The sequence below is a fragment of the Corvus kubaryi genome, unplaced genomic scaffold, assembly GCF_017639235.1.
Source record: "Corvus kubaryi isolate FWS band 111438036 unplaced genomic scaffold, C.kubaryi_AGA036_p1.0 37394, whole genome shotgun sequence".
NCBI classification, from domain to species: Eukaryota; Metazoa; Chordata; class Aves; order Passeriformes; family Corvidae; genus Corvus; species Corvus kubaryi.
The window spans coordinates 6512820-6531815 of NW_024581133.1; the positions used below are offsets into that span (position 1 = coordinate 6512820).

The 18996-nt window shown below is 43.2% G+C and overlaps 1 protein-coding gene across 3 annotated transcripts in view; it reads left to right on the forward strand.

The window, feature by feature from the left end:
* Positions 1-18449, forward strand: part of SV2B (synaptic vesicle glycoprotein 2B) — a 64887-nt gene extending 46438 nt beyond the window's left edge. For all 3 annotated transcript variants that reach the window (XM_042039352.1, XM_042039350.1, XM_042039353.1), the window contains exons 5-13: positions 1074-1207; positions 1970-2059; positions 4147-4257; positions 5318-5406; positions 6128-6292; positions 8844-8977; positions 9717-9917; positions 12170-12329; positions 13356-18449. In XM_042039352.1, the coding sequence (XP_041895286.1) occupies positions 1074-1207; positions 1970-2059; positions 4147-4257; positions 5318-5406; positions 6128-6292; positions 8844-8977; positions 9717-9917; positions 12170-12329; positions 13356-13539 (1268 nt within the window). In that variant the 3' untranslated portion in view covers positions 13540-18449. The remainder of the gene's footprint in view (positions 1-1073; positions 1208-1969; positions 2060-4146; positions 4258-5317; positions 5407-6127; positions 6293-8843; positions 8978-9716; positions 9918-12169; positions 12330-13355) is intronic.
* The last annotated feature ends 547 nt before the right edge of the window (positions 18450-18996 follow it).

The following is an 18996-nucleotide window of genomic DNA, read 5'->3' on the forward strand; positions in this document are numbered from 1 at the left end:
TTGAGGAAAGTAGGACAGTCCACAAAACCCATGAAGAAAACCACTAACATTAACCTGTCAATCCATTTTTAGCACATTTAAAGCACATTCACTATGAAGAAATATTCATGCTTTTGATTGATGTGACAGAGATTGTTGGAAGGAAAAGGCAAACTTACTGCAGGGGTGTCAGGTAGAAATAATTCTATTATCTACAACAACATTTGCTTTAAAAAGCCCTTAGATATTTACATTATAATTATTTTTCAGATGACTTTTTGATGTTGTATTTTTGTAGCTTCTTTTTTGGTTTCCAAATTTCCACCTACTATTTTGGAACTTTGTGAAATCATCAGAACACCATGAATGGCTCAGATGAGACCTCTGCAAAACCCATTTCTCAATGATTTCCTTATTATGTGAATAAAAAATGTATAAAGAAAAAAAATGAATTAAACAGTCCTTATGAGATTTGAACCTAGGGAGAGTAAATGGAGCAATGTAAGAGAATGAGGTTGCACTTTCCAGTTCTTAGCAGGGCAATACCAGACTTGGTCAAACACCAGGAAAAAAGCAGGAGAGGGGGGACCTCAAATGCAGCATTAGGATTTTGATATTTCTAAATTTGAACCCCAGCTGAGGTTTTGTAGGTGTGGAAAAAAAATAAACTTGCTTTTCTTGCTCACTTCCGTGAAATACATATGTGATGTAGGAGATGGAAAGAAGCCCTCCCTAATGTTCGTCTCAGATCAGAGATTTAACCTTTCTAAACTTTTGGTAACATCACTGAGAAACAATCAATTATGGCCCTTATTCCTGTACCATTTTCCAGCCTTACTTGCCTACAGCTGCACGGAGCTGTTCCTATCGCTGGGTGATTTCTAAACTCAAAGATAAAAGAAGGTTTTTTTAAAGGCAGAACCTGAGCATGTTCCAATTTCTGTAATGAACATCATGAACTCGCTTGCTATCTACTGAGCATGCTATCGAGCCATCAGTACTAAGAATAGCAAACTTTCAACCTGCCCTTATGAGAGAGGAAAATTCAGAATGCTTGGTCAGTATTTTCACTTGTTGGCTCTTGCTGTTTCCAGGCTGGGGGTTCAGTATGGGAACCAAGTACCACTTCCACAGCTGGAGAGTCTTTGTACTCGTGTGTGCTCTGCCCTGCATCGCCTCCCTGGTGGCACTGAAATTCATGCCTGAAAGCCCACGGTTTTTGCTGGAGGTAAGATGATTCATCTCAAAGGTTGCAGTCTGATATCAGCAGAGGATGGCAGGTCCTCAATGTATCACTGTCTTTCTTTGTCTCATCAAACACACAGAGCACAAGCTCAGAGGCAAAGCCACTCCTACATGTCTACACCAGCTCCACAGACTGCTTAAACCCCAAAGATTACAGACTATGGGGTCAGTCACTGACAATTAGTGTGTCACTGCCAGATGGGGTACAGATGGAAGATAGTGAGAGATGGGAATTTTATATGTCCAACAAAGACACTTTGAAAATTTGTCCCAGAGTTTGGGCATGGAACTACTAAATCCTGGTGGTAGAGCAAAGGTCAAAGTACATTTTACTGAGAAAAATACTTAAACCTTGGAAATCTTAAGCAAGTATTCTGTATTTCTACTTCACAGGTGGGAAACGTAGCAATACCTAGCTCAAGTTAAGCCTGCAAGTCTTTAGCAGAGTTGGGATGAGAGTCCAGTTCTCCTCATCCATCTCCTCTTCTTTCATTTGTTTTTAAATAGCTATCTCTGACCCCTTTTCTGCCTCAGGCAGTTTTAGGACAACTCCTTTCTCCAGCACAGAGATGCTGCACTCTGTGAATACCAACCATGCTTTCAGCTCTTCAGGTCTCATGCAGCCCATGTTGTCTGTGTGCTTCTCCACTATGCTGGACCTCTAGAATTGCTTTCTCTCTGAGCTTTGATAAATTACAGAGCTGGAAGCTTGAACACTTGCTTTCCTTTTCTTTGGTGTTTTCAGATTGGTAAACATGATGAAGCCTGGATGATCCTCAAGCAAGTTCATGACACCAACATGAGGGCCAAGGGTGAGCCAGAGAGGGTTTTTACGGTGAGTTGAGCAAAGCCATCAGTTAAGAAAAGCTGGACTTACCTTCCTTAGTGCAGCACAGCAGCACTTTATTCCTCCTCGGGACTCTTTCAATGTAATCTCTCCGCCAGTAATCAGAAAAAAAGGACTGTGAGAAACATTTTGTGCATTTAAACTTAAGATGCCAGTCTGTTTTTTCAAGAATTAGTCAAGTCTGTCAATTGCAGTGAGTACTCTTCATTCCTGGTGTTACTCTATGTCCTTTAGACCAGTGATTTTAATTATACACATGCTTAATTGGTTTGCTCTAAGAGACTAAAACAAAATAAGAGAGATATTGGCCATGTGGGACACCTGAGTCACCCCTTTCTCCATTCTGCCTTCTAATCAAAGTCTGATTAAACTTCACGTACTTTCTAATGAGCTTTCCAAACTCCACCTGCCTCATACCCAGTCTTTAATCTCTCCAAGGGAAAGTGGGATGAGTGGCTATTACTCATTGATCTGCTACTTGTTGTGAAAAAGGTCACACAGAGCAGAGTCGTTAATAGTAAAATCAGAGAAAAGGTTTATGCTGGGGTTAGCTGCAAATTACTGTAATTCAGTTGTAAAATCCTGGTGAGCCAGCCAGGGAAGGACTCTTGATTTATGCTTTTAAAGATGAGAGCACACATGCTTTTAAAGGATGGAAAAAAAAGGAGATACACTTGTGTGTGAAACATGTATTTGCAATCAAGAAGGAGAGCAAGGCTCCATGTTCAGAAGGGTTGTCAGGAAACTGCGCCCCTTGGGAGTGATCCTTCAAGGAAATTAAAATTTCATATCTGAGCATGACAATTGTGTGCGTGTTCATGTAGGAACTTAATGAGCACGTTATTTTTAGGCTACCAACCATTTGAGTGATGCAAGCCCTGACAGCAAAGGTGAGAGAGATGTTATCTTTAAATCCATCGCTGGCTTTGCTGTAATGCTGAGCTGGAAATGAAGCTCAAATATAAATATATATATACATATATATCTCTCAAAAAAGTAGGGCATTATGAGAGTCTGAGTAGGAGAATGAAGGAGCAGCTGTACAGCCTCCATTAGTGCTCGTTACTCCATCCAACAGAGTCATGACTGCAGTGGAGGAGCTGAGCTCGGTATCGCACCTCAAGGTGCGTCGCGCCGGCTGAGCCGAGATGTACTGACTGATGATCAGTGCTCCTGGTGTGGCACAAACTGTCAGGTTTTGTGTTTTTCTGATAGGCCAGAAGTCAGTTTGTGGTGAGTCAGCTGGTATCAGGACAGTTTCCAGATCTGACATTTAATCGGTGCCAGGAAGAGGAAAGCAGAGACTGCACAGCTGAGCCAAGGCGCTTGCTCACACTCAGAAATTTATTCAGCAAATTTTCGCCTCCTCCATGTGTTTACAAACAGTTCTGTTTTCCTTGAATACGTCCTTTAATTAAAGTTACTAAGCAAATATTTGCTGGGACCCTTTTGTAAGTTTTCCTGAGCAGTGCAGTTCAGGTATTCAGCGCTGAAAATTCAGACTGTTTTGGTGAAGCAAACTGATTGCATGGTGTGGGCTCACTTGATGGCAGGATGCATTTTCAGCTGCAAAGATTCCCATCTACACATTTGAAGTTCTGTCAGTGGTATTTAAAAGATGTGGAATGAGAAATATTCCTGCTAGTGGTCTTTGAAGAAAGAGATCCTGAGGACACAGTTTGGGTACAAGTGGCTGATCTTGGAGGTAATTTTTACTATAATTTCCTAGTCCTAATTTGTAGTGGAATTCTAAAGATAGAGAAAAAAGGTAGTATACAGGCCCCTTAGCCAATAAATGAGAAAATGAAGTGGACATGATGCACTTAAAGTATTTCATGGAAGAAGAGAGAGAGAGAGAGAAGACGAAGGGATGGATGAAAAGAAGAAAGGAAGGCTTATTTCTGTTAATAGCTTCTTGCTGTAATTAAATCACTTATCTTAATTGCTAATACTAACTATCAAGGAAAAAATAATAAGGGTTATTAGGTGGAAACGTTGCCCAGAAGACAGTGGAATTTAAAACCATCCAGGAAATTTCAGTCCAATTTTTTTTCTACTTTTTTTCCTTCCTTCAGGTTTCCTATATCAAAACTCCAAAGCAAGTAGATGAATTTATTGAAATCCAGAGCTCAACAGGGACCTGGTACCAGCGGTGGCTGGTCAGAATCACGACTACTTTAAAACAGGTAAAGAGAAGAAAAAACTTCACACAGGGGTTTTTGGGCTTTGGGCTCCAGTGCCTCATTGCTCCAGGTCATTGTACCTTGAAACCCTGATTCTCTCCTCAGAAAATCTGCTGCTTTTTGCAAAGGGCTGTAACCTGACTGCACTTTCTGTGCAGATGTGTGCACCTGCAAGCTGCCACGTTACCAGCCAGGCCCCAAAATGCCCCTGTGAGCATCACTGTCATCCAGCAGTGCAGAACTTCTGGGACCAGCCACAGCCCCAAGCGCTTGGCCCTCCTCCTGAGCAGATAAATACTGATTCTCTCTCCCCAAGCCTAAGTGAAATTACCACCTGTAGTGGGGGCAGAAAGGGTTTGTTCTTTGTTCCTGCTGAGACCGAGTTTCTAAGAATGTTATACTGTCTCCTAGGCTCATTTAACCTTTCACACCTGCTGTGCTGCTCACCTAATGCCCATGTAGGACTGTGGAAAACCTTGCTAGAACTTCTAGTCTTGAAGGATGAGCTGAAAGTTAAGGAAAGTTCTTCTTAACTAATAGCAATGCAGGTGCTATACTATTACTATACTTAAGTGGCGATTAATAGCTTGAGTCAACAGCAGATCTTGGTCTGCCTCCTGCTTGGATTCATCCCTACCTGATTTCATCTTATACCTCCTAAAGTGCCAGCTGTGTTTGGGCTTTTACTCTTCAGAGAGCTTTGGAGCTCGGTTTGAAAGCACTCCTGGCACCATACATAATTTTGAAAAGATAAAGTTGTCAGAGGGTCTGAGAACTGATATAACCTGGGAGAGACACTGCATGATACCCAGCCCTAGTCATGCACTCCAGCTCATTACAGAGGGCTCAGATCAAGTACCCTAGCACAGAGATGAATAAGTGATTTTTTGTAAGCCATTTACTATAGAAATACAATTTTTAAAAAACACTGAATATAAGCCACACATTTGACCTTCCCCTAATGAACCCATTTTTCTGACATGTTTATGATGCACTCAGAAATTAAGCTGTCGAGTGTCTGCTGGGGTGTTCTGGCAGCTAATTCCTTCTTGTGGCTTTGTAGGTCTGGGACAATGTGCTATACTGTTTAACAGCCCAGTACAGGATGAACACACTGATGCTGGCTGTGGTTTGGTTTACAATGGCCTTAAGGTAAGGAAGGGACTTCTTTATATTTTTTGGGAGACTAAAGGGCTATTCAGAGTCTGAATAGTTATTTACACATGTAAATAAACTATTACAAAATTAATCCTGGTCTTATATTAAAGAGTCTTTGTGAACTAAGCCTTGCTCTCCTACAGATATTGATCAATCTGATTGCTTTATATGAGGTAAAAGGTGCTTTGAACAAACCAGGACTTGAAAAGTTGTCGGTAGCACGGTAATGTATTGTCTCTCTCACTTTTAGATCTTTCATTTGAACTTGTCCACACACACACAAAAATAGACACAATCCTACCAGATTCTCAGCTGTTCCTTAGTCTAAATCAAAACCACTTGGGCAAGCCTAAATCTAAACTACAGGTAAATTTTGTCTAATTCTCACCTGAACAGCACACTTGCAGAAATCAGCCAAATTTGTTTCTGTTCTGCTAATCTCTTGGGCAGCAAAGTTAGCACATTTCTTTATTCCCTGGCCAAGCGGAACTGAAATGAGTGGTCCTGCTTCAAGTGAAGGGGAAAGGACCAACATGCTTCTGAGATCAGCAGGGTGCTTAGACTGCAGAAACATTTTGCTCAGTCCTGTGTCAGTAGTGAGCAAGAATTTGTGTCAGACATGCATTCACATTTGGAGTTTAACAAGTTTACAAGTTGTGAAGCAGATCGTGGGAAGAATCTTGTATCCCTGATGTGTCTCCCAATCCTGCTCCAGTTACTATGGCCTTATTGTCTGGTTCCCTGACATGATCCGGTATCTCCAAGACGAGGCATATGAATCACGAGTGAAGATCTTTGATGAGGAAGAAGTGTCCCATTTCACCTTTAATTTCACCCTGGAAAACCAGATCCATAGAAATGGGGAATACAGGAACGACAAGTAAGTGAACAGAATTTGCTTTGATGTATTCAAACAGAAATAAATTCCTAGAAATCCTTTCTTTCTTTTCCATTTTCCACCAACTCGAACCTCTCTGTTGTTCTTTTGGACACTCAATCTAAATTTCTCAAATCCCAAAGGCAGTTTTTGACAGACAAAATATCATTTTAATCCCATTTTTCCGCATACTCTGCCTCAGTCACTGACTTCTTCAGAACCCAAGGGGTGCCTGTGAGGAGTCCTGCTTCCAGCAACCCTGTGTTGGGATCACCTGGCTGTGCTGGATGCAGAAGTGACTTCTTTTTCCTTTGCCCACACTGACATCTACTGGGCTTGGGTCGCCACTGGTAATGAAATTGTTCTGCTGCTGTATTTCCAACATAAAGAGCTCTTTCTCTTGAAGTCCTCAGTATGAATTACCCCAGTCTCCATCCTGCAGCCCATGCTGTGCCATTAAAGCCTTGAGAGGCCATATGATGGCCATACTGAGGTGCTTCTCCCACTGCAGTCACTATCTCCCCAGTGATGAGTGTGTCACTTTCTCTTTTAGTATTTCACTCAGTGAATTTGCTCCAGCAGAACATCATTGCTTTCCTTCCTTTCTTTCTCCTATTTGTTCTGAACTTGGTGTTTTTTCTTCTGTATTCATCCTGGATCCCAATCACTCTGTGTTCCGCAGCAATGTAAACCCTAAGCATTCCATTACTACTTTTCAAAATTCCAATAAAAAGGAAAAATACCCCCATGTAATTTCTGTGGAGATCTCATTGCCCCAGGTAGACCTAACAGGATGATGCTCCAGCTGCCTTGCACCATGTGGGGAGGTCCCAGTGGATATTCAGTGTTACACAAAACACTCACAGTTTTACTCTTCACAGCTGAAACCACATCTCATTGCCCAGCCAGGTTGTTCCAGTCCCCTCAGAAACTATTTGTCTCCATTTCCTTTTTATATATCTGATAGACTTTGGTGGGAGACCCCAACGTGTGTCCTCATGTCCTTCCATAGACCTTCCCTGCAGCAGGGAGCTGTGCTTGATGATGCAAACCTAGCCCCACAGTTCCTGTTCCCCAAAAGAAAGTGGTGAGAAGTGGGTGTTGGTCAAATTTAGGGATTGGGGACATTTTTCTCATGCCTAGAGGAGGTGCTGAATTTTCACTAATTTCATTGAGAATTAAGGATCCTCAGCACCTTAAGACATAAAACTCTGATGTAAATCACTATTCTCCTGACTTGGCCCTCTCCATTTCAAATACCCAAAACCTGATCAAGCTAAACTCCAGTAATGCCCAGACCTTATCTCAGTATGGTTTACAGCTGTGTTTTCCTTCCAGCCCTTGGCTGTGAGCTAAAACTCCATGGATCACCAGGCCATTGCTATCTAACTCTTTTAAATTTGGGTGTTAAGAAAGCAACCTGCAGAGGGAAAAAAGGCTTTGAACAGCCTTTGGGACTAAATACATCACAGGCAAATACATCACGGAGCAAATGCAGAACAGCTTAAGTTTTGCTGTAACCTGTGAGACCCTCTACATGGAGCAAGACACTGGAATAGTCTTCTTGTGGTATTTTGTGCATTAATAATTTCTGTTAGTAGGCTCAGTCAAGAAGCCCTGCAGTGCTCATTTAAAGGTGTAAACAACCATCATGTCACACTGTGTTAAAAGGGCTCAAGTCAATTAAGCTGCAGAGTATATGTTAGAAGGTTTTTTTTATCTGGTGACAGTCATGGTCTCTTTAACTAGAGCAATAATGCTTGTTCTTAACAGCTCCTTACATCTTCTAAACATGCCTGTGCATTACCTAATACATCTTCTCCGTGTCCCTGCAAAATCTCACAGGTAAATCAATATTGTGTCATCCTTCAGGCAGCCAGGTCACACATGTCACGCTTCCCATCAGAGGAGAAATCAATCACCTGACACAGTTTATTATTTTTAGTGAAATCTGTTTTCATTACATGATAAGCAATAAACCTCGAACAGAGATGGTTACAAGCAGAACTCAGATAATCTCCCCACTCTCTCCAGAAACCCCACTGCGTTTTCACTTAAAAAATCACTTTGAGTTTAAACAACTGTCAGAAACCTTTCACCAAATGGCTCAATAGGCTCCTGATAATGTCTGGTTTTATTTATGATGGAGGAGGGGGGAGAATAAGGAAGGCAGCAAGGTCAGCTCACGAAGGAAATGCCCTGCATTGAGTGAAATTCTGTCTTCTTCAGACAGACTAGGACTGAACATGAGAGGATTTGTGTTGCCTCAGCTTTAGAAGCTCATTTTCTTAGATATGATTATTTTAAGGAATAGAAAAACTGCCAAAATCCTAAAATATCTATGTCTCTTAAAAAAACCCAAACCTTTTCAAACCCTTTTCTCTACTAAAACACAGAAGGAGTTGGAGGAGAAGCTACCCATTCGAACAACACCTTTTCTGTAAATGACCCTAGAAATTGCCATTAGTACTCTGTGTCTTGAAACAGCCACTGCGCCCTACACAGTGTAGAAAATATCTTAAAGCACAGTGAAGTTCTCTTTCCTGCCCCACAGATTTATTGGCATGAAATTCAAGGAAGTGAGATTTGAGGATTCATTATTTGAGGATTGCTACTTTGAAGATGTGCGATCCAGTGAGACCTTCTTTGAAAACTGCACCGTCATCTCTACTGTCTTTTATAACACTGGTAATGGGATTCCTGCTATGGTTTCATCTCCGTAACTAGGAACTATTTTATCAGAAAACTGTTCTGTTAGAACTATTTTATCTACTTGCTGGGAGAAAGGATGGTAGGGATCTGTGTGTTTGAGCACATGCTGGGTAATGAAAGTGTTGCTGGAGAAAAAAGAGGGTGATGCATTTGGAAGGAGACCTCAGGTTGCTCCATCAGTGGTTTTAACCCCATGGCTTCTGATGTCTCTGGGTGCTGTGTGGGAAATGCAAAATTCTGTGCTCAGGCCCTGACAGGTTAAAGTAATGGCAAAATTCTCAGCACTTTACAGCTCTACCAAGTAAAATTGGCGTAAAATATAATTTCAAGCCACTGGTGGTTGAAGATCATAAGCAGTAAAATAGTCACTAATTTATGCCGAAAAAGCTTTTAATTTCTACTCTAATAAAGAACAAAGTATAATGCTACGAAAATCAAAGCCTGCATTGCCCTGTCCTTGTGGCATGGGGATGATACCAGTCCAGGTGGCTCCACAAATAAAAGAAGTGTGTGAGATTGCACACACCAGGAGCCACGGACTCAGCTAGAGTTGGCCACTCTAATAAATTTCCACTGAAATAAATACTCCCTGGCCATTTCCATTGGATGAGAAACTCCTCTTGGGCCTTTGGTTTGGTTAGATCCTGGCTGCTGTTGCTGCTGTATGAGGGGCATTCAGCCAAGTAGGGTAAACCTTTGCCTCTTTCCCTCACAGATCTCTACGAACACAAATTCATCAACTGCAGGCTCATCAACAGCACATTCATGAAGGAGAAGGAAGGCTGCCACATTGACTTTGAGGAGGACAATGATTTTCTCATCTACCTGGTCAGCTTCCTGGGCAGCCTGTCCGTGCTGCCAGGCAACATCATCTCTGCATTGCTCATGGACAAAATCGGGAGGATAAAGATGATCGGTGAGTGGGGCCACCAGGTGATGGGGCAGGACGTGGTGGGAGTACAGCCCTGCAAAGAGCCCTGGTCGGTGTGAAGGGCTCACTGTGCCTGCACACTGGCATGGCTCTGGTGGGAATGAGTCATCCCCCTAACAAAAGGAGCAGAAGGATAAAGACTAGAGGGTGAGGCAGGTGACCTACTCCATGTCGTGGGCGAGTGACCTACTCCCTGCCTCCTCACGCAGCTTTTCCGTGTGTCTGTAACATCCTTTTTTTTTTTATTATTCTGCCTTTTGTGTCAAATCCTGCATGTTTTTCCGGTGTTCAACACATCAGGGTCAGAGCTAAAAAACGACCTCTTGGTACTGTTGCTGCTGAAGTCCAAGGCCTCTGTATAAATAAATGAACATTTTGCTTGTAGCAATGAATATTCACAGAGGTTATTTGATGTGGCAGCTTGACAGCACAGGAGTTCCCTCTTTTGGTTTTTTATCTGATTTTCAAATGATTGCACAAACAGCTTCGGAGACCATATGGTAAGTTAACTGACCACATCACAGCCAAGGAAAGTGCCACCCTTTAGCACCATGAGAATGAGTTATCACCTTATCAGCTTTATGAATACTTCAGGAATTTCTGGTGTTGGTGCCTCCAGCGTTCAGACCTTGCTCTCCAGGTACTATGGGAATCATGCCCTGAGGGACAGTCAAAGGAAGTTGATAAAATCAGGACCGATGAATCGCTCTCTTGAGCTCACCTCTCTCTCTTCTGAGAATAGAAGGAAGGTTTAGCTCAGCCTCACCTTCAGACTGAATAAAGTAGAGCAAGATGACCCCACTGATGTGTCAGGAATGTAAACTGAGGGAAAATGAGCATTCAGGTGGTGAATTTGGAAAAGACCCAAACAAACCAGAGGGTCTGTGGGAAATAAATTAGGGGAAGATGAATGAGAATCAGATTGTCCATCCTGCAAACATGTCAGCATTTCAGCATTTTCATCTGGAATTGAGATGACAGCTGGAGCCCTGAATGCTTATTTCTCCTGCAAAATGAAGAGTACAGGACAAAAATTACTAACGACATGCTGAAATGTTTCACTATGGAATTTCCAATTGAAAGAGCCTTCTGGCGTCCCACCTGTATCACTCTGTTGAACATATTATTTCTGGTCAGCTTAACAGGAGCACTGAATTTCTCTTTTGTGTTATGTGCCTCGCTGGGGCTTCAGTTCATTTTTATCACATCCTGCCAAACCTTCTCTTGTACAAAACAGCAGATCTCTTGGTGCCCTCACTGTGACCAAAGCTGGGCTGTGCTTTTGCAGCAGGGAGAATATCATCCAGACTACACTGTGGGGATGTAGTTTGGCCTTGTACCATGGAGGAGAAGTGGACATGGAGTCCTGCACAGCAGCTTTTTATACTCAGGCCACTGCAGTGGCAAGATGCAACATCATGTCCAAAGTAAAGCATTTTAGTTCCACTTCAGCATCCAAATTATTTTGGATGGTACCAAATTGACTCCAAAAACACCAGAGTTTGCTTTTCTGGCAATAAATGGAGGTATTTCAGTGATAACAGAACATTCTGGTGAAAAATAGTTTGATTTTTCACAAATTTCAGCTTTCAGATGAAAACTCCCAGTGGGGCAGAAAGCAGTGATGTAGCTATTAATATTTCTGAATCTGAACTGTGCCTAACTGAGCATGAATGCTCTCACTTTCTCCCTCGGTGATGTTCATAAAATAATGGCTCCTGTGCAAATGTGCCATGAAATCTAATGATGTTCTTATAATTAAAAGAGACCTCAAGTGCTTCATACAAGTGACTGTAAATTATCCTAATTGGGACTAGAAATGTGTCGAGTGACTTCAATAAGATATGAAATGCACAAGCTTATGACTTGACACTCAAGTTGAAAAACCTTCACAATGATGCTTCCTCCTCATTGACTTCCATGTTTACTTGCCTCTTCTCTTCTTGGGTCCATCTGGAAGTCTGAGATGCTGGAAATTTGCCTGGAAAAGCCTGTCTTCACAGTCTTTGTAGAGCAGGACTATCAGCAAGATCAGGTGGCTGAGAACATTTTCAGGCTGGTTTCCAGCATCAGAGAATGACAGATAGTCAACATCAAGGTGTTTTCGGATTCTCGCAGATTTAATTCTTATTGGGATGAAATGCCATCACTTGAAAGCCATTTTAACAACAAATGTGTTTGCTCAGCTGTGGACAGGGGAAGCTGATGCCAGGGTTTCTGTTGGTTTCTGCCCACAGGCGGCTCGATGCTGATCTCCGCCGTGTGCTGCTTCTTCTTGTTCTTCGGGAACAGCGAGTCGGCAATGATCGGCTGGCAGTGCCTCTTCTGCGGGGCCAGCATCGCCGCCTGGAACGCCCTGGATGTCATCACCGTGGAGCTCTACCCCACAGACAAAAGGTGCTCAGAATATTTCTCTTCTCAGTCTCACCCTCTGACTTTGTCTTCTTAGCTCCCGATGGAAAAAGCTGCCCTAGAGATGTGTAGGTGGGGGAGCTATATATTTTTATTTATTTTATTTTCACCAGTCCTTCAGGGCTGTGTAATCCTGGATCAGCACAGACATTTGCAAGCATAATTCTGCATGCATGGCAGATTGAACACATGGATCACATGGACATATGGAAATTATGGGCTGATAAATCAAAGAATCATAGAATTGTGATCTCACAGAACGGTTTGGGTTGGAAAGGACATTAAGGATCAGCTAGTTCTAAACCTCATGCCATTTGCAGGGACATCAAATGAGAATGTACTCTCTCATTTCCATGGATGTGCATGGAAGTCAGGCCTTTCACACTGAATCCCCCAGCCTCTCATCATGGCTCATCACTGGGACAGCCTTCCCCTCCAAAACCTGGAGACAACCATGTGCACTGAGTGATTTGGGACATAGGGAAGCACAGGAGACTTTGGGACAATGTCCTGAAGATTAAACCTTTCCTTACAACATCATTTTAAGCCCCTTTTTGCCTTTTTCAGACTGTTGTGGGAAGCCAGAAAGGAAGGAGAGGGACTGTGCATTGAAAGCAGTGTGCTTTTAGCTTCTGGGTGAAACATGATTTAGAGGAGAGCTGTGGTTGTGTCTCTGGTGACAACCCACTCGAGGCAGCCCTTGGAAGGGCTTTGAGGAGATTTTGTCCTGCTGTCTTTGGGGAGGGCAAAGGCAGACAGAGTGGGCCATTCTAGGGCTAGGGAGAAGGTGAGATGAAAAGGAGAAAGGAGTACTCACAGACATTCTCCTCATTCACACAGACACGCAAAACAGTTGCATCTATTTATCTATGTATTTATTCTGCCCAGTTTTACTTGCTAGAAGCATAGCCTGGGTGACATAAGAGCATTCACAAAATTACCCATCCAAACCTTCTGTAGTTGTTCCAGAACCTCCCTCCTAACAATTGCTTTCTGCTTTCCTCTCCACAGGGCAACAGCCTTTGGCATCCTCAATGGGCTTTGCAAGTTTGGTGCCATTCTGGGGAACTCCATCTTTTCCTCCTTTGTAGGGATAACCAAGGTGGTTCCCATCCTTCTGGCCTCCTCCGCTCTGGTTGGAGGTGGCCTGCTCGCTTTGCGCCTGCCAGAGACTCGAGAACAAGTCCTGATGTGAGCAACACAGGCCAGGGGGCTTGGGGTGGGGGGCAGATGTAGAAGAAGAACAAAAAAGAGCCATGTCTGAAACACTCAAATGTTCATTCTATACTGTTCTGTCAACACCTCAAAGAGAGACGGCAGAGGAAAAGAAGAACCCGCAGGGATATAAACAAAACCACCGTGTCTGACCCTTTTACAACCACGACTGGTGCATGCAGCCCCCACACACCTCTTGCAGAGCTTGGGTTCCACTCTGCCTACGCTGGGAGCCCCCATCCCTGTCCATCCCACTGCAAGGACACCAGATGCAGGCAGTGGCTCTGTGCACGTGTGTGCCCACGTGGCTGTGACACGGGGGGACAGACCCTGAGCCCTCCTGCCTTTGCCCAGCTGGGAGACCCTGCCCTTCCTGCCCAGCACTCCTTGGCCATCCACATCAGCTGTGCTCAGACACGCAGAGCACCCAGGGGGAGGCAGGTAACAAACCAGCTGTAAGTGAGCTCCAGCAATAGGGGTGAGAGTTGCAGATGTGGCCAGCGGCCTCAGCTGTCTTTTTCGGATTACCACTCCAACCTCCTGGAAGAGTGAGAGTCCTGATTTCTCGAGGATTTGAGGGTGGGTGCTCAGCTCTCTGAGAAGACTCAGAGCTTCAAACCCTTTACTGTCTTCATTTGGGCACAGGGAATCACTAGGCACCTTCTTGCTGTGGAAGAGAAATATCTAAATAATTATATATATATGTATATGTATTTACTCCTACTTGCAAACGTACATAAACCCATTGAAGTGATCAGCTATTAAAATTTAGGATTTTTAATTACTGCACCCTTAAGAGGATTTTAAGAGTGACACTTAAAACAAATCCCACTAGTTCAAGATTATCAGGAGTAATGACCAACTTAGTGACACTTTACATCAAGATACCAAATATTTAAATGTGTTAGTGGCTGGGAATATATATTTCTATAATGATTAAGAGGGATTTTTTCCTACAACTTTCACAGATGAGAAATTGATATGATATTGGAGCATTCCACAAACCAAATGTGTACATACTATCCAGTGTAAATAGGGGATTTTTCCTAATACCTAGAGTATGGTAGCTGTGAATTTACCAGCATTTTAGCCATATTATTTGAAGAATATGATGCTTGATTTTCTAATATACTTGGGTCTCATTGAAACACTGTAAGCACAGTTACTTAAAGCCATTTAACTTGTTACACAGGGAATGCACACAGCAAGCTTTCACTGTACAGAACATTAAATTCCCCATTAAGTGGCACAGTTTAGTTTGATATCCTGTGGAGAATATTTCTGAAATTTGTGTGCTCTTTTTATCATACGAGTTAAGTCCTGTTGCACCTAGAGGCAAAGTGAGTTGTGTATTTTGGGGTGTGTTTTCTTGGGAAACTAGAATGAAAAGCAACCTGTTCAATAACACACCAGTGCTCACAATGGATGTGATAACACTAATTATATCCTTTCAACAAGCTCAGCAATAGACCAGAATTGATCTGAAACCATCACACAGTACAGGGAATTTGTCAAAACAGGATATTTTGTGACATAAAAGGTTATTTTGTATTTTTGCTGACGATCTTCTCATTTACCTTTTGTTGTATCTTCTTTCTTGGTTTTGATTTTTGCTTTTTCGGTGTTTTTTTGGTTTTTTTGTTTGTTTTTTTAAGAAAACCAAATAAGGCTAGGCTGAAATCCTGCAGGACTGATGTCTCACACCTCTGCCTTGGCTGCACAGGGACAGTCCCTTGTTCTCAGGCTGGCTGGCCCCAGGGCCAGCCCAGGCTGCAGCTGTGGGAGTCAGCGTGGTGCTGCTGCAGGGGCAGCTGAAGGACACACAGCGGGGTTAGATCACAAGCAACAAATCCTTGCCAGTGAGGCAAAAGCCTCTAATGAGCATCACTTTTATCATTGTGTCAATCAGGGATAAACACTCATGGATCAGCTAGGCTACAACGGACTCTTTGGGATTTTTGACCTTTATTCTGAGGTTTATGAAATTGATAAAGTCACAAGCTGCTGTAATAATCGAGCTTATTATATCTCATTTCTTCATTTTATGGGTATCTTAGGGCTTTTTTTCTATTATTAATTTGATTTATTTGTCTTCAAAACAGCAAGGTTCCTTCTCTAAGGTAGGGGTGAATGTAATTATGTCCTTTGGCAGCAGTTCACAGCTTCCGTTCAGAATCACAGCCCAGAATGTGGTTTTTTTTCTCTAAGAATATCTGGTCCTTTTGCATGATGAGGAGCAGTTTAAATATGTATTTTAGCACAAAAGATCACCATGACCTTTAGGTTTCATTCATTCTGTTGGGCTGTTTGCCAATTACCACATTGCCACTGGGCAGGGAGGCGAAATTTTGTTTCATTTTCTGGACTATTCACTTGTGCTGCTCTGAGGAGCCAGAACCTATTTGTTTGAATATTTATTTTGCATAGCATTCTTATTTACATATCACCCAGTGCTCACAGCAAACCTGGCTATTTGTGCTCTCCATTGACATTTTGCAATGACATTAATGACATTTATTTTGCAAAACTTCCCTGTTAATTTTCAGAGAAGGAAGAAACTGAACTCTCGAGGAGATAGAAATGGCAATGTAATATTAGGAAGTATTATCCAATCTTAGAAACCTTTCTTCCTTACAGAACAGCTCGTTCACAGGCTGCTAAACCTCACCTCACAGAATAGCTGGGACAAGGTAAAGAGCAATAGGATCTCATTGTCAATGTCACCTGGAAATTCTTTTCACCCCTAAATCCATGGGTCAGTCACTTGAGAGCTAAGGGATATTGCACATTTTGGGACAAGGATCCTTCCCCTGGCTTGACCAGAGAGTTTGTGACCTAACAGGAGAGAGCAAACATACCACAGCTGGCATATGAGAGCCTGAGATAAAGGGCAGCAATGAGCAGAGAAGGAAGAAAGGAAAAGTTATGGAGAGCTCACATCACCTAGCTGAGATGCCTAGGACTGGATTGAATGGATTCCCATTATTCTCAGCTGAAAGGTAGAGGCAATGCATAGGACCTGTGCTGAGCTGAAGATGACTTGCCCTGGATAGCCCTGCTTCTTCAGGGACAGAGAGATCCAGGGCAACAGCTCCAGCTCAGGCACTGCCTTTGTGACACCTGGGCTGATGTTTCCCACCCGGTTCAGTGGGGACAGGCTTAGTCAATATTCCCAATGTGTTTGTTTGTTGTCCTTGCCATGGTGTAAATCAGCGTAGGTATCACACTGCTGCTCTCCAGAGCAAAACAGCTGCTTGGTGCAGACCCCTCTGCATTGGCTGTGGCTTGATTTGGGCTCAGCTTCAAGCCTTGGCCACCTGTTAGGCTGAGCCTCAGCCACAGATCCTTGAGCCCCAATCAGGGGAAGATTTCTCTGATAGCTCAGCTTAATTTCTGCTGTAAAAGCAGCATTGCCCCCGCTGTGCAAGGCCCAGCATTTCTCCTCCCTCACTTCCCCTGCCCACATCTGCCACAGTGAACTGTCTCTGTCTTGGATACACTGGACCATCCACGGAGAAAACTGCTGACCATAGGTCCCCTGATGATCTCTGCACAGCACTATTTCCACGGATTCATGAACTTCACTGCAACAGGGACACAGACAAGACAGGGGACTTGCCTTAAATCCCAAAGATCTCTTCTAGAGGACAGCTGGATCCCCTCACGCATGTGTGGCACACCAGTGCAGCCACTTAGCCAGAGACATTGTGGCATGGGAAAGGTGGGGCTAGGGAACCCAAACTGGCCTGCTGTGACTTTGTGTCTTTGGCTCTACAGCACTGTAATGGGGGGAGTCCACTGCTGAATTTCTGAGCATGCAGACACAGACATTTATAGGAACACCAAGCACTGTTGATACAATTATTAAAGACCAGTGGTATTACAGTAAGAGTTCTGCCTCCTTATATTCCCTGTTAAATCAACAGGTTGTTGTAAAGTGATTTATTTACTCCAGTTGTGCAGGACAGCTCCTGTTACTGCCTTTGGCTCTGCTATGTCTTAGTGGTGGTGGCTGCAGCTTGTGCTGCGTGGGGTAATCCCCTCCTCGCCCATAGGAACATCGCTCTTTGAAATTCCTTGAAATGCTATGGGACTTACAAATGGTGGGATATGGATCTTTTGGACTATGAACAGGGTCAGTCTTGGAAAACCCACATCCAGTGTCAGAGGTTCTGCACACTGGGCAGTGCTCAGGCATCCTGATGTCCTTCAGTGATACTGGAGAGGCACTGAGGGATGTTCCCTGAGCCTGGGAATGCTCCAGCCCCAAGGCTGGGTCCACACATGGGCATAGAGCAGGACTGCATGGAGCTGAGCTTTCTGCAGATGTCCAGGTCCCTTCCAGGTCCTGCTTTGAGACCTCCAACAGCAGAGTACAAGCTGATGCTCTCAAGGAGGCCCTAGGTCCATTTATACTCCCTGCTTTCGTCCTTTGACTTTCCAAAGGACACACAAAACCTGAGAGAGAATTTTTAGGTTTATGTAGATTTGAACCCTATGCATTTTATTTTGCATTAAGTTTCTCCCTCAGTTTCTCACCATTATATTAGCAAATGCTGCTTTTAGGAAGAATCAAGCCTGGGAACTGTGAAGGAAACAAAATGAAATAAATTTCTTTGCTGTATGTGATGCTAGTGCTGTATAAATGTACACACCCTGCAAGTCCCACTGTAAATAACACCTGGTGTCGTGCTTTAATGGAAAGTTTCATTTAGATGGTCTGTCGACTCTGTGTGTGAAATAGCCAATTCCAGTCCCTTGGTTCCTTTTCTTCATTTAAAACCTTCTTTTTTTTTATTATTTGATCTGTGTCTGGTCGTGACTGGAAATTGCAGCTGTTCCAATGGACTTTGTTCTCTCTGTTACATTAAAAGGCAGGAAGAAAAAGAATGGCTCTTGTAGTGTTTGTGTTTAATGTACATTTTGAGCCTTTTTACAAGGGCTGTACTGGGTAACTTTGTACCCTGACACTGTGGGGGCTTTCTCTGATATTTGCTACTTGTTCATCCTTCCTCTCTCAAAAAATCCCAACTCAATTAAGTCTCCCTTCTATCACAATCCTTTCACACCGTGGACTTCCAAACACAGGACATGAGAAAATCTTTACCCTTAAAAATTTTCTGGTCGTAGGAAGCATGAAAAAATCTTTAAATGCTGTGCAAGACCAAAAAGCTAAACTCTGCTTTGTGACAAGAATACGTCCCCAAAAAAGCACTGATTTTGAGGCTTGGCACACCATTTGACCACAGCATAGTCCCTTCTTGGATATATTTCTAAGGATGTGAGCTCTTTCTTTTTTATTTGCAGCTCTCTGTATGTATCTAACTGTCCAGGCCATGCTTTCAGAGCAATGAAACTGACAGCAGCAACTGCATGGGAGAAGAGCTCATGGCACAAGCAGTGGAGGCTGGCTGCCAGACTGTGGGGTTTAAGCATG